The sequence below is a fragment of the Marmota flaviventris genome, chromosome 6 (assembly GCF_047511675.1).
Source record: "Marmota flaviventris isolate mMarFla1 chromosome 6, mMarFla1.hap1, whole genome shotgun sequence".
NCBI lineage: Eukaryota > Metazoa > Chordata > Mammalia > Rodentia > Sciuridae > Marmota > Marmota flaviventris.
The window spans coordinates 107081023-107098279 of record NC_092503.1 but is presented as its reverse complement, the minus strand read 5'-3'; the positions used below and the strand labels follow the sequence as shown (position 1 = coordinate 107098279).

Here is a 17257-nt window from a genome sequence, read left to right as displayed (position 1 = left end):
CATAGTTTCTTGTTATGTTCATATTGCTCCTAGTTTCTCTTACTAAGTTGTGAACTTGTGGATGTCAGGAGCTTTCATTTATTCATTTATTCAGCAGGTAGTGACTGGTCATTTGCCATGTTCCAGGCATGCTTCTAGACATCAAGGACAAAGCAATGAACAGACAACTGTACCTGCAGTGCACCTGTGGAAATATATCTGGAAATGTTCATTTTTTAGCACCGGGGCTGTTTGATCATGTAGCTGATTTATGGTAGTTACTTCTCATTGGTAGTTACAATTTGTTATTTATTACAATGTTTGATGGATGGATGAGTGGGGTAATAAATAATGAGAAACAAATGTCACAGGACTCTTGGAAATGCGCTTTCTTACTTACCTCTTCTTCCATCCCCCATGAGATTTCCTACTTGCCATTTTGGTGTGGATAAAGCAGAAGTTGAGCAATCATGCGGCACTGGTACGGAACAGAAATGTCTCCTTTGAAGAGACAAAGGACTATCAAGGAGACTCTTGTGACATTTGTGACTTTTTTTTTCCCTCAAAAAGATGCAATGAGAGATTCCTGTGTGTGTGTGTGTGTGTGTGTGTGTGTGTGTGTGTGTGTATATATTTGGGAAATATATATATATATATTTGGGAAAGAAAATAGCTAAGTTCCATATTTCTAATTTCTCTCCCATTTGAATTTTTTATTACTTTTGCATAAGCCTGAGAGAAACCCCAACAAAAGGATCCCAAATCCTTAGAAGAAGCTGGGGTGAGAAGGGGAAATCACCACTTCTATAACAGCAGGCAAGAGGCTAATTCACTTGATAGATTTCCCTACAATGCTGATGGTCGCATTTCAGGTCTGATTTATATAATTCCTACCTTGGCCTTCATGGGTGCACATTTTCCAGATGCCATGGAAATATTCTAAAAATTTTTCACTTACAATTTGTAAAAATTCAAAAGTACATATAAATGGTAGATAACTCAAAGACTCAAAAGTGCATATCATGACAAAAAACATTTCCTTTCTCCTGTCTCTGGACTTGCCCATTCTCCCTCAAGGCATCTTTTTTATACATGTTTCTTACACATCCTTGCAAGATATTCTATAAACATATTTGAAATCCAGGACTCCAGCATGCACATGTGTTTCACATATACAGCTGTTTAAAATCAAATAAGGTAAAAATATTTCAAAAACTCAGTCCTTACTTAAATGAGTAGATCTTATTTTTAACTTTCAAGTAAAGGCAAAAAGAAAACTTGGTATCACAAAGGAGTGCTTCCTGGGACTCAGGTGACCAGGTTCCACCACTAACTTGCAGATATGGACATAGCTGTCTCCCAGAGAACCACAGGGCTTTCTAGATGGCATCCAAATTCCCTTCCAAAAAAAAAAAGGACCATATGTGTGCTAGACAAGAGATCACAGTTGTTTTCTCAAGTCAAAGTCCAACTTAGGTACATGCTGCATTTGCAACATTATACAAAAAGATTGATGTTGCAGATGGTCTAGGTGCTACAAAAATCACTATGAGATAGTGCATTTTCATGATTCATTTTTTACTACAGCTCTTTAAAAACAGACAAACCGTCTATTAAGTGTATATTGTAACCTAAGCCAGAATAACATCACTTCCTTAATATTCCTGTCCTGATCAAAGCAATGAAGAATTATTTGCAGGTGGGTTCATCTCAGCAATTAAGTTTTTTTTTTGTTTTTGTTTTTTTAAAGAGAGAGAGAGAGAGAGAGAGAGAGAGAATTTTAATATTTATTTTTTAGTTTTCGGCGGACACAACATCTTTTGTGGTGCTGAGGATCGAACCTGGGCCGCATGCATGCCAGGCGAGCGCACTACCACTTGAGCCACATCCCCAGCCCCAGCAATTAAGTTTTAAGGTATCACTCCCTCGGTGTTTGATAGTGTATCAATTCTTTGCACATCGCTAGAGATTAGAAGTGTCCCCCAGAGGCCCAGGTGTTAAAGACTTGGTGACCAATCTGTGGCACTCTTAGGATGTGGAACCTGGTGGAAGGAAGTTAGGTCACAGGGGGCATGCCCTTGAAGGGGATATTGGGACCCCAGTCCCTTCCTCTCCTTTTTTACCTCCCACCTGGCTGGAGGTGAATGGGCTTCCTCAGGCTGGTTATAGCAAAATCACATTTAAATAACAGAGTCCCAGGTTAATTTCCTGGAAGATTTACTCATCAGATCTTGGTTGAGGTTTAGGAAGTGCTCTTTCCAAGCTCTTAAATAAGTGATTCTCCAACCTGACTACACACTGAAATCTCTTGAGGAACTTTTAAAAATGCTCCTGCCTCTTGTCCCATCCTGAGATTCAAACATGGTGGCTCTGGAGTATGGCTGGGCACTGGTTTTCTCAGGGCTGTCCTGCTGGTTCCAATGTGCAGCTAGGACTGAGAACCACCATCTGTAGATCTTGACCAGGAGTGCTTGGTTCAGCAAATCCTTTTGGATCATCGAAATGTTTTTTGTTTTTTTTTTCCCTCCTCAGGTGGAATTGGTGTAGTCTTCTCCCACGTTAATGCTACCTTTTTTATGTGTGAAATGGAGGCATTATCGGTGGTGCCTAGCATGATGCAGAGAGCTGTAGCACCTCTTTACTGAGGAACTAACTTATTAGTGAGGCAGCCTCTGGGCCCCACCCCCCAAAACAATTGGAACAGAACCTGAATTTTAACAAGACCTCTCCATCTCTGTGTTTCATTTGCACATTAAAGTTAAAGGAGAACATCAAAGTGTCCTCCAGTTGTGCATTTCCAGTTTCCAGGTGTTGTGGATATTGTCAGGTCCTAGATCCACAGTGATAAGAATCTAAAATATCTAAACATTGTTTTCTACATGTGGCCAAAATAAAGTGTGTAGGAGATTCCTTCTGGATTTCACCATAAACCTCCTTAATTGGACTTTGGGAATCTGCCTTTTTAACAAACTGTTCATTCCCTGGTAATCTTTATTTAAATGAAAGTTTGAGAGCCAATGACTCCTGTCCAACTTTTTCCCAGAGAGAGATGATTCTATGAAAAGCAGCCTGATCTAATTGCATTTAGTCTAACTTAGCTTAGAGAAAACTATGTTACTCTCTGAAAAAAATAAATAAATAAATTGTCTCTTCCTTAGCCCTTCAAATTACTGAAGCTAGTCTTTCTCCTGCCTAGGGGATATTTGTTTCCAACAGCTGCTCCTAATTCCTTTTCTTACTCTTCTGGTTATCCGCCGCCCCCCTCCCCTCCCCCCCCCCCCCCCCCGCCTCCCCACCCTCACACTGGAAATCTAGTTTCACCATACTTCTCAAAATAAGGGAGCCCAAACCAGGGAATCACAAAGTTCAAATGATGCAATCTTCAGCTCTGATCAAAACTATGTACCTTTGGGCTGGGTTGTGGCTCAGCGGTAGAGCTCTCGCCTAGCACATATGAGGCCCTGGGTTCAATTCTCAGCACCACATAAAAATAAATAAATAAAAATTTAAAAACAAAACAACAATAAAAAAAAACTGTGTACCTTAGTAGTGCAGATGGAGTTTACATTCTTTTCTAGAAAGCCTATGTACCACGAATGTTAGCTCAAAATTAAGCTTTTGTTAACCACAACTCCTATGTCTCTAGTTGCCGTTCCTGAATAGTCTTGAAGTGAGACAATCAGAAAACCCAGATTCAAGTCTCATTTCTATAACTTTGCTATGAGGCCTTAAGCAAGTACCTTAGCTTTATAAGGCAAATTTTTATTTCTTTTAACAAGAAATTTTAATAGGTGTAAAATAGTATCTATTTTAGCATTTAATATTTTGATAGGTGCAATAATAATACTTATTTTAAAGGGTGAGTGTGAGGATTCCATAAAATTCTATAGAAAGCACTTTGTAAAGTTTAAAAATATAAATGTGGGTTATTAATAAAAAGCACTCCCAAGCTACATATAATCTACAAACAACTGTAATGCTGATTTATTAATTCATTATATTTTCTACTCCTACATAAACCAAGTGGCAGATCTGTCACCTCCATGTCCATCTCTGTCCTATTCTAGTTTGGTCCTTGTGTAACAGAGCTCCTGTCTTTCATTAACAAAAGGAAGAGAAACATGATGTGAGAACCAGGATGACCAAATGTCAAGATAATTCTCTGGAAACCAACTGCAGAAGTGGATGAAACCAGAAAAACCTTGTAATGTGGCTGACAAGAGTACACACAGGTGTCTCTTTCCATTTACTCACTGGAAGAGGAACTGAGATTTTGGTCATTGGAATTCTGTAGAGCCAGGGCTCCCAAGCTCCTAGGCATGTAATAAATAATACTACATTATAACTGGAGTTACTCAGGAACAATGAGGTTTCCTATGGAAGCCTGTGAACTTGGATAGACCCTCCCAAGAGAGGCAAATTTCTTCAATGGCAATGAGTAAGGACACACTCCCAGGACCAGTCATTATTTGCACCTCTCTGCTGTACCTCTGTAACCCTAGTTCTTAAAATAGGGACAATCTTAACAATAGGAACCTAAGGTTTAGCTCAAAAGAATAGGAAATGCTCGGTAAGTTTCCTTCTCTATGAGCCTCCAAGTACCTTTTCAAACACCTTTGCTAATTTGCATGATTGACAGATTAGATACCCTGAGGAAGGTAAAAGACACATACTTTTTCAAGAGACTAATCATAGGGTTATAACCTGACCATATGTACAAGGCGCAGCAGTTAAGGATGAAATACACTCAAACTACTCAAGTAACAAACACCTAATATTTATTAATAAATTAGTACACTTGAAGGCATTTTTCTGATATCGGTCCCTCACCACTACCCACAAACCCCCAACACACAAAGGGAGTTCACACCACCTTTGCATTAGAATCTGGCAACTGAGCATTAGACGGTAGGTTTATAAATGGGAGCATAGTTGCAAATATATCAGACAAGAGTTCTTACAGCTGCAGCCATTTTTAATTAAAGTGTTTGAATGATGAAGGAAATCCAGCAAGATCAAGGCCTTGAGGGCAGACTGGATCTATTGGCTATGTGTGTATAAAAACAGACATCTTTTAAAGCAAAGCTAGGCAAATTCTCTATGGAAAAGGTGCCACTGGCACTCAATTTTGATTTTCCGAAGTGCAGCAATGTGTGCCAGAACAGCTCAATCCCTAAAAGATGAAGTTCAAATTCTTTGGTGGCCCAGGTGTCAAGCCACTGAAACGGCAAGTCTGGATGGCTTGAGGATTTCATTTCTCTAGCCCAGAGCATATTAACATTAAGAGGGGCACAAGTAATCAAGCATTCTGCACAATGTCCAGGTAAAAACCATACAATTGGCAATAGTGTGGTCAAGTTTCAGCCATGAATATGAACTACACACAAGACATATTAAAATGATAATCCAAAGACTAATTGCATTACAGTAACTCAACAGGGTCTTAAATTTCCTTAATTCTTAAGAACATGTGTAAAGGACAAACAATAATAAAAATGGTAGTAATAATTTTTTTAAAGTAGGTGTGGAAAAAAAAGTAGGTGTTGAAAGACATAAAGACTGCTTATAGAATTCATGAGATGCCATTTACACTTTTAAGAAGTTAAGAGCCCCATAATCCAGTGTGCAGGAAAAGTCACACTGAGATTTATGGTAAGTTAAGTGAATTTAAAGTGCACAGAACAATTTTGAAAATACATAAGGTGGCAAAAATGGAGATAATACAGAACTTAAAAACCTTTAGTGGTGGATATTTTGCAACAGTTATACCTTGAAAAGACTTATAATCTAACTTCCCAGGAGAGTAAAGAAAAAGAAAGAACTCAAACACTGGCCATATATTCTGTTAAACACACACACACACCCTCAAAAAAACAAAGTCAGGAACAAAACAAAACCACCCTGCCACTAATCTCCAGCACGATCTTCAGAATGCAATCTCCCTATGTTCTACAACAGATCAGGAAGATGGCTATAAACAGAGTCCAGCAGGGTCTGACTGGCTTCTTGGCTCTTGACTCCAATAATCTCAAATAGCCGGTCTAGTTTGTCCTCAGCTTGGGGAATCTCTTCAATTACCCGCAGCTCCTCAGGGTTCAGAATGTGCAGCATGTCATCGAAGATAGGCTGCAAATCACAGGGGTCCAGGCGTACCTGCCGCAACACTGTGTCCTTCTTTTCTGCAGGGAAAAGAGGGAGGGAAAAGAGAAGGATGAAAGAGACTGTTAGAGCAAGTGGGGGCTACCTAGAGAGAGACATCTACCTGTCACCCCTCCAATCCCCCCTCCTCAAGGTGAGTGTGTGACCTTCAGGCACATTTGTTTTTTTAAACACAATTTTTTTTTGCCAGATATGATGGTGCACCTGTAACCCCAGCAACTTGGGAGGCTGAGGCAGGAGGATCGCAAGTTCAAAGCCAGCTTCAGCAACTTAGTGAGACCTTATCTCAAAATAAAAAATAAAAAGGGCTGGGGATATGTCTCAGTGGTTAAGTGCCCCTAGGTTCAATCCCCAGTACCAAAACCAAAACATGAACATAAGATAACAAACAAGATCTGCCCAATAGAGAGATCAGACAAGAACCTGTTTGAATGGATTATTGATGTGTCATTAATGTGACATCTGTCTAGACTCAAATGATTACTAAATTGTTCTGAAACTCAGGGGAAAAAAATGTTAAAGTACTTTAAAAAAATCTTCATTACTTTTTCCATCAATAATGTGCTTACTAAACAAAGATGTATGTTGGCTTACCCCTTTTCCAAATGATCAAAACTCTCAAACTAGTGCAGTTTGCCTATTTGACGTACTGATTATATTGTAATACTTCAAACTGCTGAGAGAGTAACACATAAATGAGAAATATTGCTTCTTAGGTCATATTTTACATTGGGGTGAGGAAACGCTAACTTCTATTAAACTTATAAAACATTCTCTTTAAAATATGTAAACATAAAATATAAACAAAAATACAAAAAATCTGTACAATTATTAAATATATTAATATAAATATGGGGGGGCTGGGATTGTGGCTCAGTGGTAGAGCACTCGCCTAGCACGGGCGAGACCCGGGTTCGATCCTCAGCACCACATAAAAATAAAGGCATTGTGTTGCATCCATCTACACCTAAAAAAATAAATAAATAAATATATAAATATGTACATAAAACATAAGTAATTTTATAAAGTATAATAAAAACTATAACCCTTTCACTAACATTTTAATGTAACTGCTTAAAAACTAGGGAACTTCTAACAAAACTTTGCTGTCAATATAGTGCACGTAATTCCCTACACTAACTAGTACACACCAAAAGTGGCAAGTTGTTTACCAAAAGTACCAGTCTATTATTAAAAAAACATTATTTGCAATGTAGCTTAGAGCAATCAGAGGATCAACTTATGTTGCTAAAATTGTACTTCTGACTCCCGATATACCTGAAATCCCTGAATTTAGAAAGTCTGATAAATAATTTTCAAAAAGCCCACCAGGTGCCAGGCACAGTGGCACATACCTGTAATCCCAGAGGTTTAGGGGGCTAAGGCAAGAGGAAGCCAGCCTCAGCAATGTAGTGAGGCCCTAAGCAACTTAGTGAGATCCTGTCTCAAAATAGAAAACAAAAAGGGCTTGGGATATGTCTCAGTGGTTAAGTGCCCTTGGGTTCGATCCCTGGTACACATATACACACAGCCCATCAGACTACATTTTATCAGACTTTTCCCAAAATACACATTTGACAGCATCACGAAGACAAAGGGTGACAGTCACTTTTCCACACAGGCCTAGGTGTGGAGACTCATTGGTCAATGAGATGGTTTTCTGGAGCAGAGGCTGGTATTATCTTTGAGTTTAGGGCAGGTTTTCCAGAACAAGTTATTCAAATGTTTCAGTGGCAACTGGACCAAGGGATCAGCAACGGAGAAACCCTGGGGCTTTTCTGGGGAGGCTCAGAGCGTGCATCAAGAGCCCCACTGGTGGGTATCGTACCTTTGGTAATAAAGGAGCCGGTCCTGCTCAATGCCGAGGATCCGCTGGATGTGGAGTCACAGCGGAGAAGGGGCTCAGACTCATCCACGAAGAAGCCCTTGTTCTTGTCCAGCGGGGAGGGCTCCACAGTCAGGAGAGTGGAATTCTCAAGTTTCACGTTAGGACTGGGGATGGGGCTTGGGCTAAGTGGGCTGGGGCTTGTTGGGAGGGCCAGTTTGTCAGTCTCCAGCTGTAGGAGGGAGAAAACATTTTTGTTAATTATATACATTAAAAATGAAAATAGAAAAAAATAGCGAAACTAAAAATCACTCCTCAGTCACTCTTTTGTTCAATTTAATATTGTTAAATTCTTGCCAAAAGTAGTGGTACAGGCAGGTAATTCTGGCTATTCAGAGAGGCTGAGGCAAGAGGACCAGGAATTGGAGGTGATTGAACAAGATCCTGTCTCACGATGAAAAGTGCTGGGTGTGTAGCTCAGTGATAGAGTTAGAGTGCCCCTGGATTCAATGCCCAGAACCACAAAATAAAGAAGAGATTAGAACACAGATACAGAGAGGGAAGACCCCATGATACACAGTGAGAAGGTGCCATCTTCAAGCATAGGAGAGAGGTGTCAGGAGACACCACCTTGCTGATATCTTGATCTCAGATTTCTAGGTTCTAGAATAATGGTAAGATAAATTTCTGTCGCTTAAGCTACCAAGGCTGAGGTACTTTGTGAAACCTCAGCAGACTAAAGAACACTGTAAAAGTGAAAAGACTTCCTTTTTTTTTTTTTTTTTTCTTTTAGATACCAGGGTTTGAACTCAGGGACACTCAACCACTGAGCCACACATCCTCAGTCCTATTTTGCATTTTATTTAGAGACAGGGTCTCACTGAGTTGCCATTGCTGAGGCTGAACTCATGATCCTCCTGCCTCAGCCCCTCAAGCCACTGGAATCACAGGCATGCACCACCATGCCCAACTGAAATGATTTCTTAAATAAGGCGAACAAGTAAGGGGCAGATCTAGATGTAACAGAGACTCAAGCTTACATTCTGGAGTAGATATCAGAGACACAACAGCAAGCAAACAAGCAAAGAAGATGGGTTCAGACAGGGATGGTGAGCATCACAACACTACAGCTGGAGTGTGAAGAGGGGATTTTAGGGAGGCAAGAATCAAAGTAGGAAGACTAGTTAGGATGTCCCAATGATGGCTAGGTGATGTGTAATTGTGGCTTATCCCAGGGGGATTCAATAGAACCATAATAAAGCAATTGGTTGTTATGGTTCGGATATGAGGTGTCCCCCAGAAGCACCTGTGTCAACACAGGAATGTTTGGAGGCAAAATGACTGGATTCTAATCAGTCCATCCTAGTTTGAATGGACTGGCTGGGTAGTAACTGTACCAGGTGAGTCGTGGCTGTAGAACCTAGGTTCACTGGTGGCACGCTCTGGAAGGGTGCATCTTCCTTGTGACCACACCTGCCCCCCTTCCTGGGCACTTGGAGATAGGCTGCTTTCCCATTCTCTGCCCTTTCCCCATGATGTACTGCTTCACCTCAGAGTGAAATAGTGAGCCTGAAATAAACTATTGCTCCTTTAATTTGTTCTTGTCATGTATTTTGGTCACAGAGACACAGAACTAAAACATAGGTGACATGAATCTTTTTATAGGAGAAACGACGAAAGTATAGAGAAGGCACACCGTTTAAAGGAGGAAAGCCAGGGCTCAGCAAGGCCTGCTTGACTTCTCCACTTGACCCTTTCATTTGAGAAAAGACTTGAGAACTCTGGCAGGCACTTATGGCCTGCTTACTTGGTTGACTTGATCCTTTTATTGGCTCTTCTGGCCCAGATGAAGGTCTGGGAACCAGGTGGCCAGATCAGGGACAGAGTTCAGGGAGTGGTGTACACACTCCCTGGAGCTATTAGTCACCCCTCTTTAGAACTCTATCATTTCCCTCATATACTTAAAGTGAAATGTTCTCAAATTCTTCAACCGAAACATTGACTCTCATTTCAAAGCATTATACTGAAGAGTTATATAAGGCAGAAAGCAAACATGACTGCCTCTTTTACAACTTTTAAGGCCTGCGAAATTCTTGCAACAGACTGCAGATTGCATAAGACCACTGGTTACTCTACACATCTGATATACTGGCAGCACTATTCCTCTGAACCACCACCTATGCCCTGCCTCTCATTCCACTGCAAGTTTCGGGTATGGGTAACACCTGTTCCTAGAGGTATCCTTTGATCCTCAGACAAGTTTTATGTCTATGCTTTAAATTTTTTAATTCAATAGGCCCTGGCATGTGCTGCTTCTCCTGAAAATGCACATGGCCGTTCATGCCAAGATACTTTTTTTTTTCATGCCTTCAATTAGACAAAGAGTACTTGTCCACTTTCTGGTTCTCAAGGACATTACATTGGAAGACACAGTCCATCAATATGGTGCACTGTTCTTGTTTAAAAAGAAATTCCCACCCACAAATCACATGCGAACAGACTAAGTCCACCCACTTATTTCCTGAACTCATTTCAAAATTTTACATCTTTAATCTTCCCATCAGTTTTTCCAAAAGGTTCTATGGGTAGAAATTAAGCACATAATTTCCAACATAATTTGGAAAGGCAGAACACTAAACTGATGCTCTCCTGTAATGAACAGAATCAGGTATATATGAAAATGTCCTTGGAGTGGTATTAGCATTGCCACAATGGAGCCAGTAAGCATGGCTAAAGCCAGAGACAGCATAATTATCCTTCTAGAAATCCACTCAGCTACTAAGTATATCTGTCTCTCACTTTATGCAACAGTAGCTGCTTCTGTTCCAAATCTGTCTGAAATTTATTTGTATTTTTCCCATAAGAAAAAAAATTGCACATAGAAACTTATTTCTTTCCTCTACTTACCATTATCTATAAAAGTTGGTTTATAACACTGCAACTGTAGTTGTACTGTGTTAACTGTGATCTCTCTATCAGAAACAGTCACCAGGGTTTGTGAAATAAATTGTTTTATTAATTACAAAAGTTCATGATTTAGTATTCAGAGTTTATAGAAAATGAAAACCATTATGATAAGATTTGGGGATACTAAACAGAAGACACATATCTAAGCAAGAAAGCCAGATTTCCATAGAAAAGGTTCTTATTTCCTTTAAAATGTTTTGAATTCAAACTTACAAAAGAGTCACAAAGTACAGTAACTTAATTTATTCCTTAAGCTTCTTTGAGCTTTCTAAATTCTAAGGGGACATATTAATCTTACAATTAGAAAAACAATACATGTTATTTTTACAAGCAGTCACCACTGATAAGTATATTTTCCTTCTGCTAACTTGGGAATGTTGTGGCTGCAGCAACTCTTATTTATATTGGTGGCCATGAAACAAGATAGCTGGAAGATCATCTCCAAGACTGAGCTCTTCTGTTTTTGTTAAGTGTTCATGGATACAAAAATGTTCATACAACCCCCAACTTACTGCTTAGGCAGATATTAAGACTTAAAAGAACAGCTTCTGGGAAAACTTGGTCTGTAAAGGAAATGCATCCACCAGATTTTTTGTTGTTTTGTTCCAGGGATTGAACCCAGGGACGCTTAACCACTGAGCCACATCCCCAGACCTGTTTTATATTTTATTTAGAGACAAGGACTTGTCAAGTTGTCTTGGTCTCCCAAGGTGCTGGGATTACAGGCATGCCCCTTTGGCAAAACTTGAAAACCTCAGTTCTTTTTGCTTTAAAGCCATGGGATAATCATACTAACTTGAGAAATGAGGTAGAGGCAGAAAGACAGACCAAAAGGGAATGGAGCAAGGATTAGGCAGGAAGAGCACTCCTTGGAGCCCAAATTGAAAGAATTCCACTGCATGCACTTAGGCAGTAGTAGTCCATCCCTTTTGATCAAATGAATCCCAAATGTTGTCCTCATTAGTTTCCATGCAGGCTCACTTAGTTCTTCAAGGTATTTATTAATCCGAACTGATAAGGGAAGGGAGATGTATGGTTGACTTCACTCAACAAATAATTCACATGTACAGCTGGTTTGCTGGCTTCCTTTCCTTTCTGAGTGCCAAGACAGTAAGCACAAGGAATCATCCCAGTGGATTAGGTAAACAGAGTATTACTTGGAATTTGGGGATCTGATGGTTCTGAATACAGCAGTATTCACAAGAACAGTGGTTTAACTTGTATTTGGGTTCTACTGGGATGAGCCAAAGCTGTCATCTTCTCCTTTCCCCCATTTTCAGCTGTGTCCTTCCCAACCTTCCCAAACCAAGCAGAGTTCTAAAACTGAAGCACCCACTCTGGGTGCTCAGCCAACTCAAAATCAGAAACTGATGCTCAAAAATAATCCTCAACACTTCTAGTATCAAACAGAAAACTCACTTCCCTGTTGATTGACCTTCCCTAAGAGGACACACTGGGAAAGGGTGCAGTTTCCCTTAGCTTCTGGGGACGGCAGAGCCTTTCCAAGCCTCATTCATGGGATATAGGAATGAAACAAGATTTTGATGTGTCTGCTTTTCTTCTCCACCATGCTCTGCGGAATAGACTCTGCAGTCAGGAATAGGCCAAAACTCCAAACCTCATGAGGCATCTTTTCAGAATACATTTCCCATTCCCCACAGCTCCTTAACAGTCAAAGTCATGAAAATCCTGGAAAATCATTGCAAGGGAAGAAAGGAGATATAATACCAACTAGCTGCATGGTGTCAGAAAAACCACTTCCCTCATGAGACCTGCTTCCTCATTTTTAAACTGAGAAGGTTAGACTAGGTCATCTAGTTCCTTCCATTCCTTCCATTATGGCTTCTCCATTGCTTGTGTCAGTACCACTATTTGATTCTCCTAAACCCCACCCAGATTCCTTTCTCCTTCCCAAGTTACCCCCACAACTGGTTCACTCAACTAAAGCTTACCATTGAGTTATTTTCAATTACTATCCAATTACAGTGTCCCTGTGGTTGCACAATCTGTTTTCATAAAACTAATTAACAACTTTGATGCATCAGTGACCCCTGAAATGAAGTATTAATTACCCAGCCTGTATCCTCCTTGTAAGTCTGCTAAAATGTTTAAACTTAACCCCTTGACTCCTGGCACTCCTTCCTTGGATATTAATCCCCCACCTCCATGTAGACAAATTTACCATCTCCAGAAGAAAGCTCCTTGTAGTCAAAAGCCACCCTTTCAATTGAACTTTCCTTTCCCTCTAGACCTCATCTAACACTTAGAAAGAAAGAAAAGTTCTATTATGTTTGTGTAAATACATCCCGTTAATCATGGTTTTTAGAAGCCCATTTGCTAAATCCAAATGAAATTAATTGTTATTCCATATAAGTTGACCAACTTGTTACTCAGATCCAGTGAACAACAAAGGAGTTTAAGAAATAAGCCATTACCAATACTGTTCTAGATGACTTAGCATAACATATCTATAATCTGCTTGCTGCTAAGATGTTAGCTCCATTTATAGATGAAGAAATTGAGGCTCAATTTGCCCAAGGTTACGGAACCAGGATTCAGGACCAGCTCTGTCAAGATTTGAAGTTGCCCCCTTGCTGGGCCATGTCACTTTCACATCTGGACTCAGCATCTAGAAGCTGACACACTTGGTAATCACATGGCCACAAGGAGTTGCCCTGGCCCTTTGGCCAGAGTGAAGGGTCCAGAAACAGGGTCTGAAAGAACCCGAAACCCTAAGTTGGATTTACACTCCAGCTGTATAACTGTCCTCAGATAAATATGAGAGATTCTGTAAACATCAGACACTTCAACTGTAGCCAATAACTTTGTTTTCTGTTAGAAAATATTTCAGATCCCAGCAGGCCAGTGACCGGTTAAAAAAACAAACAAATTTAATTTCCACTAAAGGTTAATCTCAAAGGAATTATAGTCACAAATATAAATTCATGACTATTTAAGGATTATGATATTATCTCAAGCTTGCTTCTCTTTCTGTCCCAGCCATGTATGCCATCAAGATCAAATAAGATTTCAGACCATCTACAGGTTAATGTAGTACTTTAAGATTGGCTCTGGAAAAAACAGAAACACCCCCCCCCCAACAAACAAACAAACACCAACCAGTTATCCTTCTTGCCATGTATGTTTTGTTTGTTTGTTTGTTTTTGTTTGTTTTCGTACCCCAGGGATTGAACCCAGGGAAGCTTAACCACTGAGCCACATCCCCAGACCTTTTTTATGTTTTATTTTGAGACAGGGTCTTGCTGAGTTGCTCAGGGCCTCACCAAGTTGCCGAGGCTGTCTTTGAACTCATGCTCATAATCCTCCTGCCTCAACCTCCTGAGCAGCTGGGATTACAGGAATGTGCCATTGCACCTGCACATAAATACTTCTTGATATGTTAAAGATTGTTCCTTATTTAGAAAGCAGGAATTCAGATAATAAGGAAGGCTTTCTTACCCAAGTCTATGTAGTTCCAGGACTTCAGATATTTAACAAACAAACATTCAAAAAGTAAGGGTTAGCAGCCTGATCAAAAAATTTATCTGAATCTATCCAATTCTTAAGTTTGGATACTGAAGAACACCTGTATATAATGATTTCTTCTTTAAAAAAATAAGTAAAACAGGGCTAAGGATATAGCTCAGTGGTAAAATGCTTGCTTAGCATGCTCAAGGCCCTGGATTTGATTCCCAGTAGTACAAATAAATTCATTAAAATTAAAAGATAAAACAAATTCATCACCTTCAGAAAAGAGGGAAAAGGGGGTAGGTTTCCTTAAAGTCTCAGATGATGAGATAACAGCTTTTAAATTATTCTTTCCAGTGAATTCTCATCAGACCCTACCTAGACAGAGTGAGAGAGAGGTCTTGCCAAGAACAATCCAAATTTTCTCAGCTTTTTTTTTTTCAAACAAAAAGAAAAAAAAAAGATGAAAGAAATGAGAAAATACTGGTTCCTAAACCTTTCAAAGAATGATTATCAGTTATAAGAAATTGGAAGGAAAATCTTAAGACGTGGAAATGTGGATTAAGATTTATACACACTCACATAGATAAAGCGAATATGCCAAAATGTAAATAATTCTTGACTCTAGAGGGTATAGGTCCATGTGTATTTTCTATACTGTTCTTTCAATTTTTCTTTGTTTCATAGGTCTTACTTTTTAAAGTAATGAAAAAGAGGGCTTAAGGGCCAAATAACTGTTAAGACAAAAATTCCCCTAACTTTTCCTAGGCTTCTGATTGCTTAGCTATATCCTCTTGTTTTTCCTTCTCTCTTTTTCTGCCCATTCCAGACCCTAGGAGACTATGCAAGGAGGTTGCTGACACTTAAATGTATATCACCAATTAGCAGGTGGACAACAGGAGGGCCCTTGGCTATCTAGATGGTCTTGGGTCATTGAAGGTCATGGTATGGAAGCAGGAACAGGAACAGCAACTCTAAAATACTCTGCTCAGCTTCTCAGGGAACCCCCAGAGTCAGACTACTCAGCTTCTCAGGGAACTCTCAGAGCCAGCCAGCATAGATGAGTGAACTTTAGCTGGGAACCAATTTAGAGCCTGCAAGATGAACTCACTGGCCATCACAAGAATCTTGACTCTAGACAGTATAGGTCCATGTGTATTAACCTGGTTGAAAAAAATGCCAAAAGCACAGGGGGATGGTTTGAAGAGACCCCTTCACCAACCCTAGATTTATTAAAATACAGAATAATGAAATAATTTTGTTCTACCTGCAACCTTCATTAAGGCTCTACTGCTAATTTTAAGTCAAAGTGTCCATGGCCAATCCTTGCCCTAAGCAAGAGAACTATTTCTTTCTGGATGCATAGCGGGGAAACTACAGGATGTCCCATGTAATGCACTGCAAAGTGGCCAAAGCTGGTAAGAACCGGCTTGCTCTAGATGGAGGGAAGGGAAGGAGCAGGGAGGGCACACCCTGCCCAGCTGCTGGCCTATGTGTCTGCAAGCTGTCCCTTCGCTGACATCAACAGTAATGCAGTTACAGCCCAGAGCTGACTCACTGATTAGCTTTCTCAAAAAAAGGAAGTAAGGATAGTTAAGTGGGCTTTCTTCTTTAAAAGCTGGAACCCACTCACAATAGAACACACTGCCAAACCCTGTAAGAGTTCAGCACCATCTGAACATTAGATCATGCTCCCTCAGAAAGCAGGGGTTTCCTTAAACTTCACTCAATGAGATCCATTAGAAATTCTTTTCCACAAAAAAATAAAAGTCTTTGGACAATTCTAACCATGAAAACTAGTTGCACAAACCTTTTTAAAGCTTGCTCTATAAGATAATGAGGAGGATAGAAAGTAATTTCATAGGAAATTCAAAATCTCAAGGTAAGAAGGCTCAATTTCATCTTTGTTACTGAAGCTTTCTGAATTTTCAGGCCATTAGAATTATAATACACATAGTATACAATTCCAAACACTTGCAGGTCTGTTACTCAGGTCCCCTCCCTGGTGGAAACTGCAGTTAGCAATTCCCCTTAGACTTTTCCAGATATAGTACCAATAAATAGGTACATTCTCCACCACACCCTTTCAAAACAGCTTTGGAGGTTATCAGATAAAGAGCTGACTCACTTTTTTTTTTTTTTTTTTTTTTTTGCCAAGTTCTACTGTACAGATATTTCATAGCTTACTTAACCAGTGTTCTGGTGAAGGGCATGTGAGGGTTCTACTCTATTGCTATTAGCAATAACAACTACTACGAATACTCTAGTACTAGCATCACTGAATACGTATAGGATATTATTCCCAAAAGTGAAAACACAGATCAATTGGCACATAGTGTAGTAAGTACTGCCAGACAACCTAGTATAGAAGCTGTATTAATTTAAATACATATCAGCAATGGACACTATTCTTTTTTTATTCCTTCATGCCTTTTCCTTTTGGTTAGTCTGAGAGGTTAAAAATCTGCATGTACTTAAATATTTTCAGTACTTCCTTTCCTGTGGACTGTCTTGTCCACAACACTGTCTTACTTTTCTCTTAACTACTTTGTAAAAATTCTTTTTTAAGAAAATTAAGCCTATACTGCAAATACCACCCCCCGTCCCGCAGTCCTGTTGTCTTTTGAATTGTACATGATGTTTGCTGTCTTGTATATTTCTGTTAAGTAGCTTCATCTTTCTTGTATGGCTTCTATGTTTTTATATCATTCTCAGAAGAGCTTTACCTACTGCTGTGATCATAAAAACATCAAACAAAAACATCTACATCAAAGTTTCCTCTGGGATAATTTTTTAGGGAAAACCAATAGTGACATTTTTCTCAAGGTAATGGTGAGGAACAAACCACTAAAATGTTGT

The 17257-nt window shown here is 39.6% G+C and overlaps 1 protein-coding gene across 1 annotated transcript in view; it reads right to left on the bottom strand.

Moving 5' to 3' along the window:
• Positions 1-4735: 4735 nt before the first annotated feature.
• Tnfrsf21 (TNF receptor superfamily member 21) overlaps positions 4736-17257 on the bottom strand; it is a 69261-nt gene continuing 56739 nt past the window's right edge. The window contains exons 5-6 of the mRNA XM_027938277.2: positions 7967-8195; positions 4736-6158 (exon numbers count right to left, since the gene is read on the bottom strand). Coding sequence (XP_027794078.2) covers positions 5929-6158; positions 7967-8195 — 459 coding nt within the window. The 3' untranslated portion in view covers positions 4736-5928. The remainder of the gene's footprint in view (positions 6159-7966; positions 8196-17257) is intronic.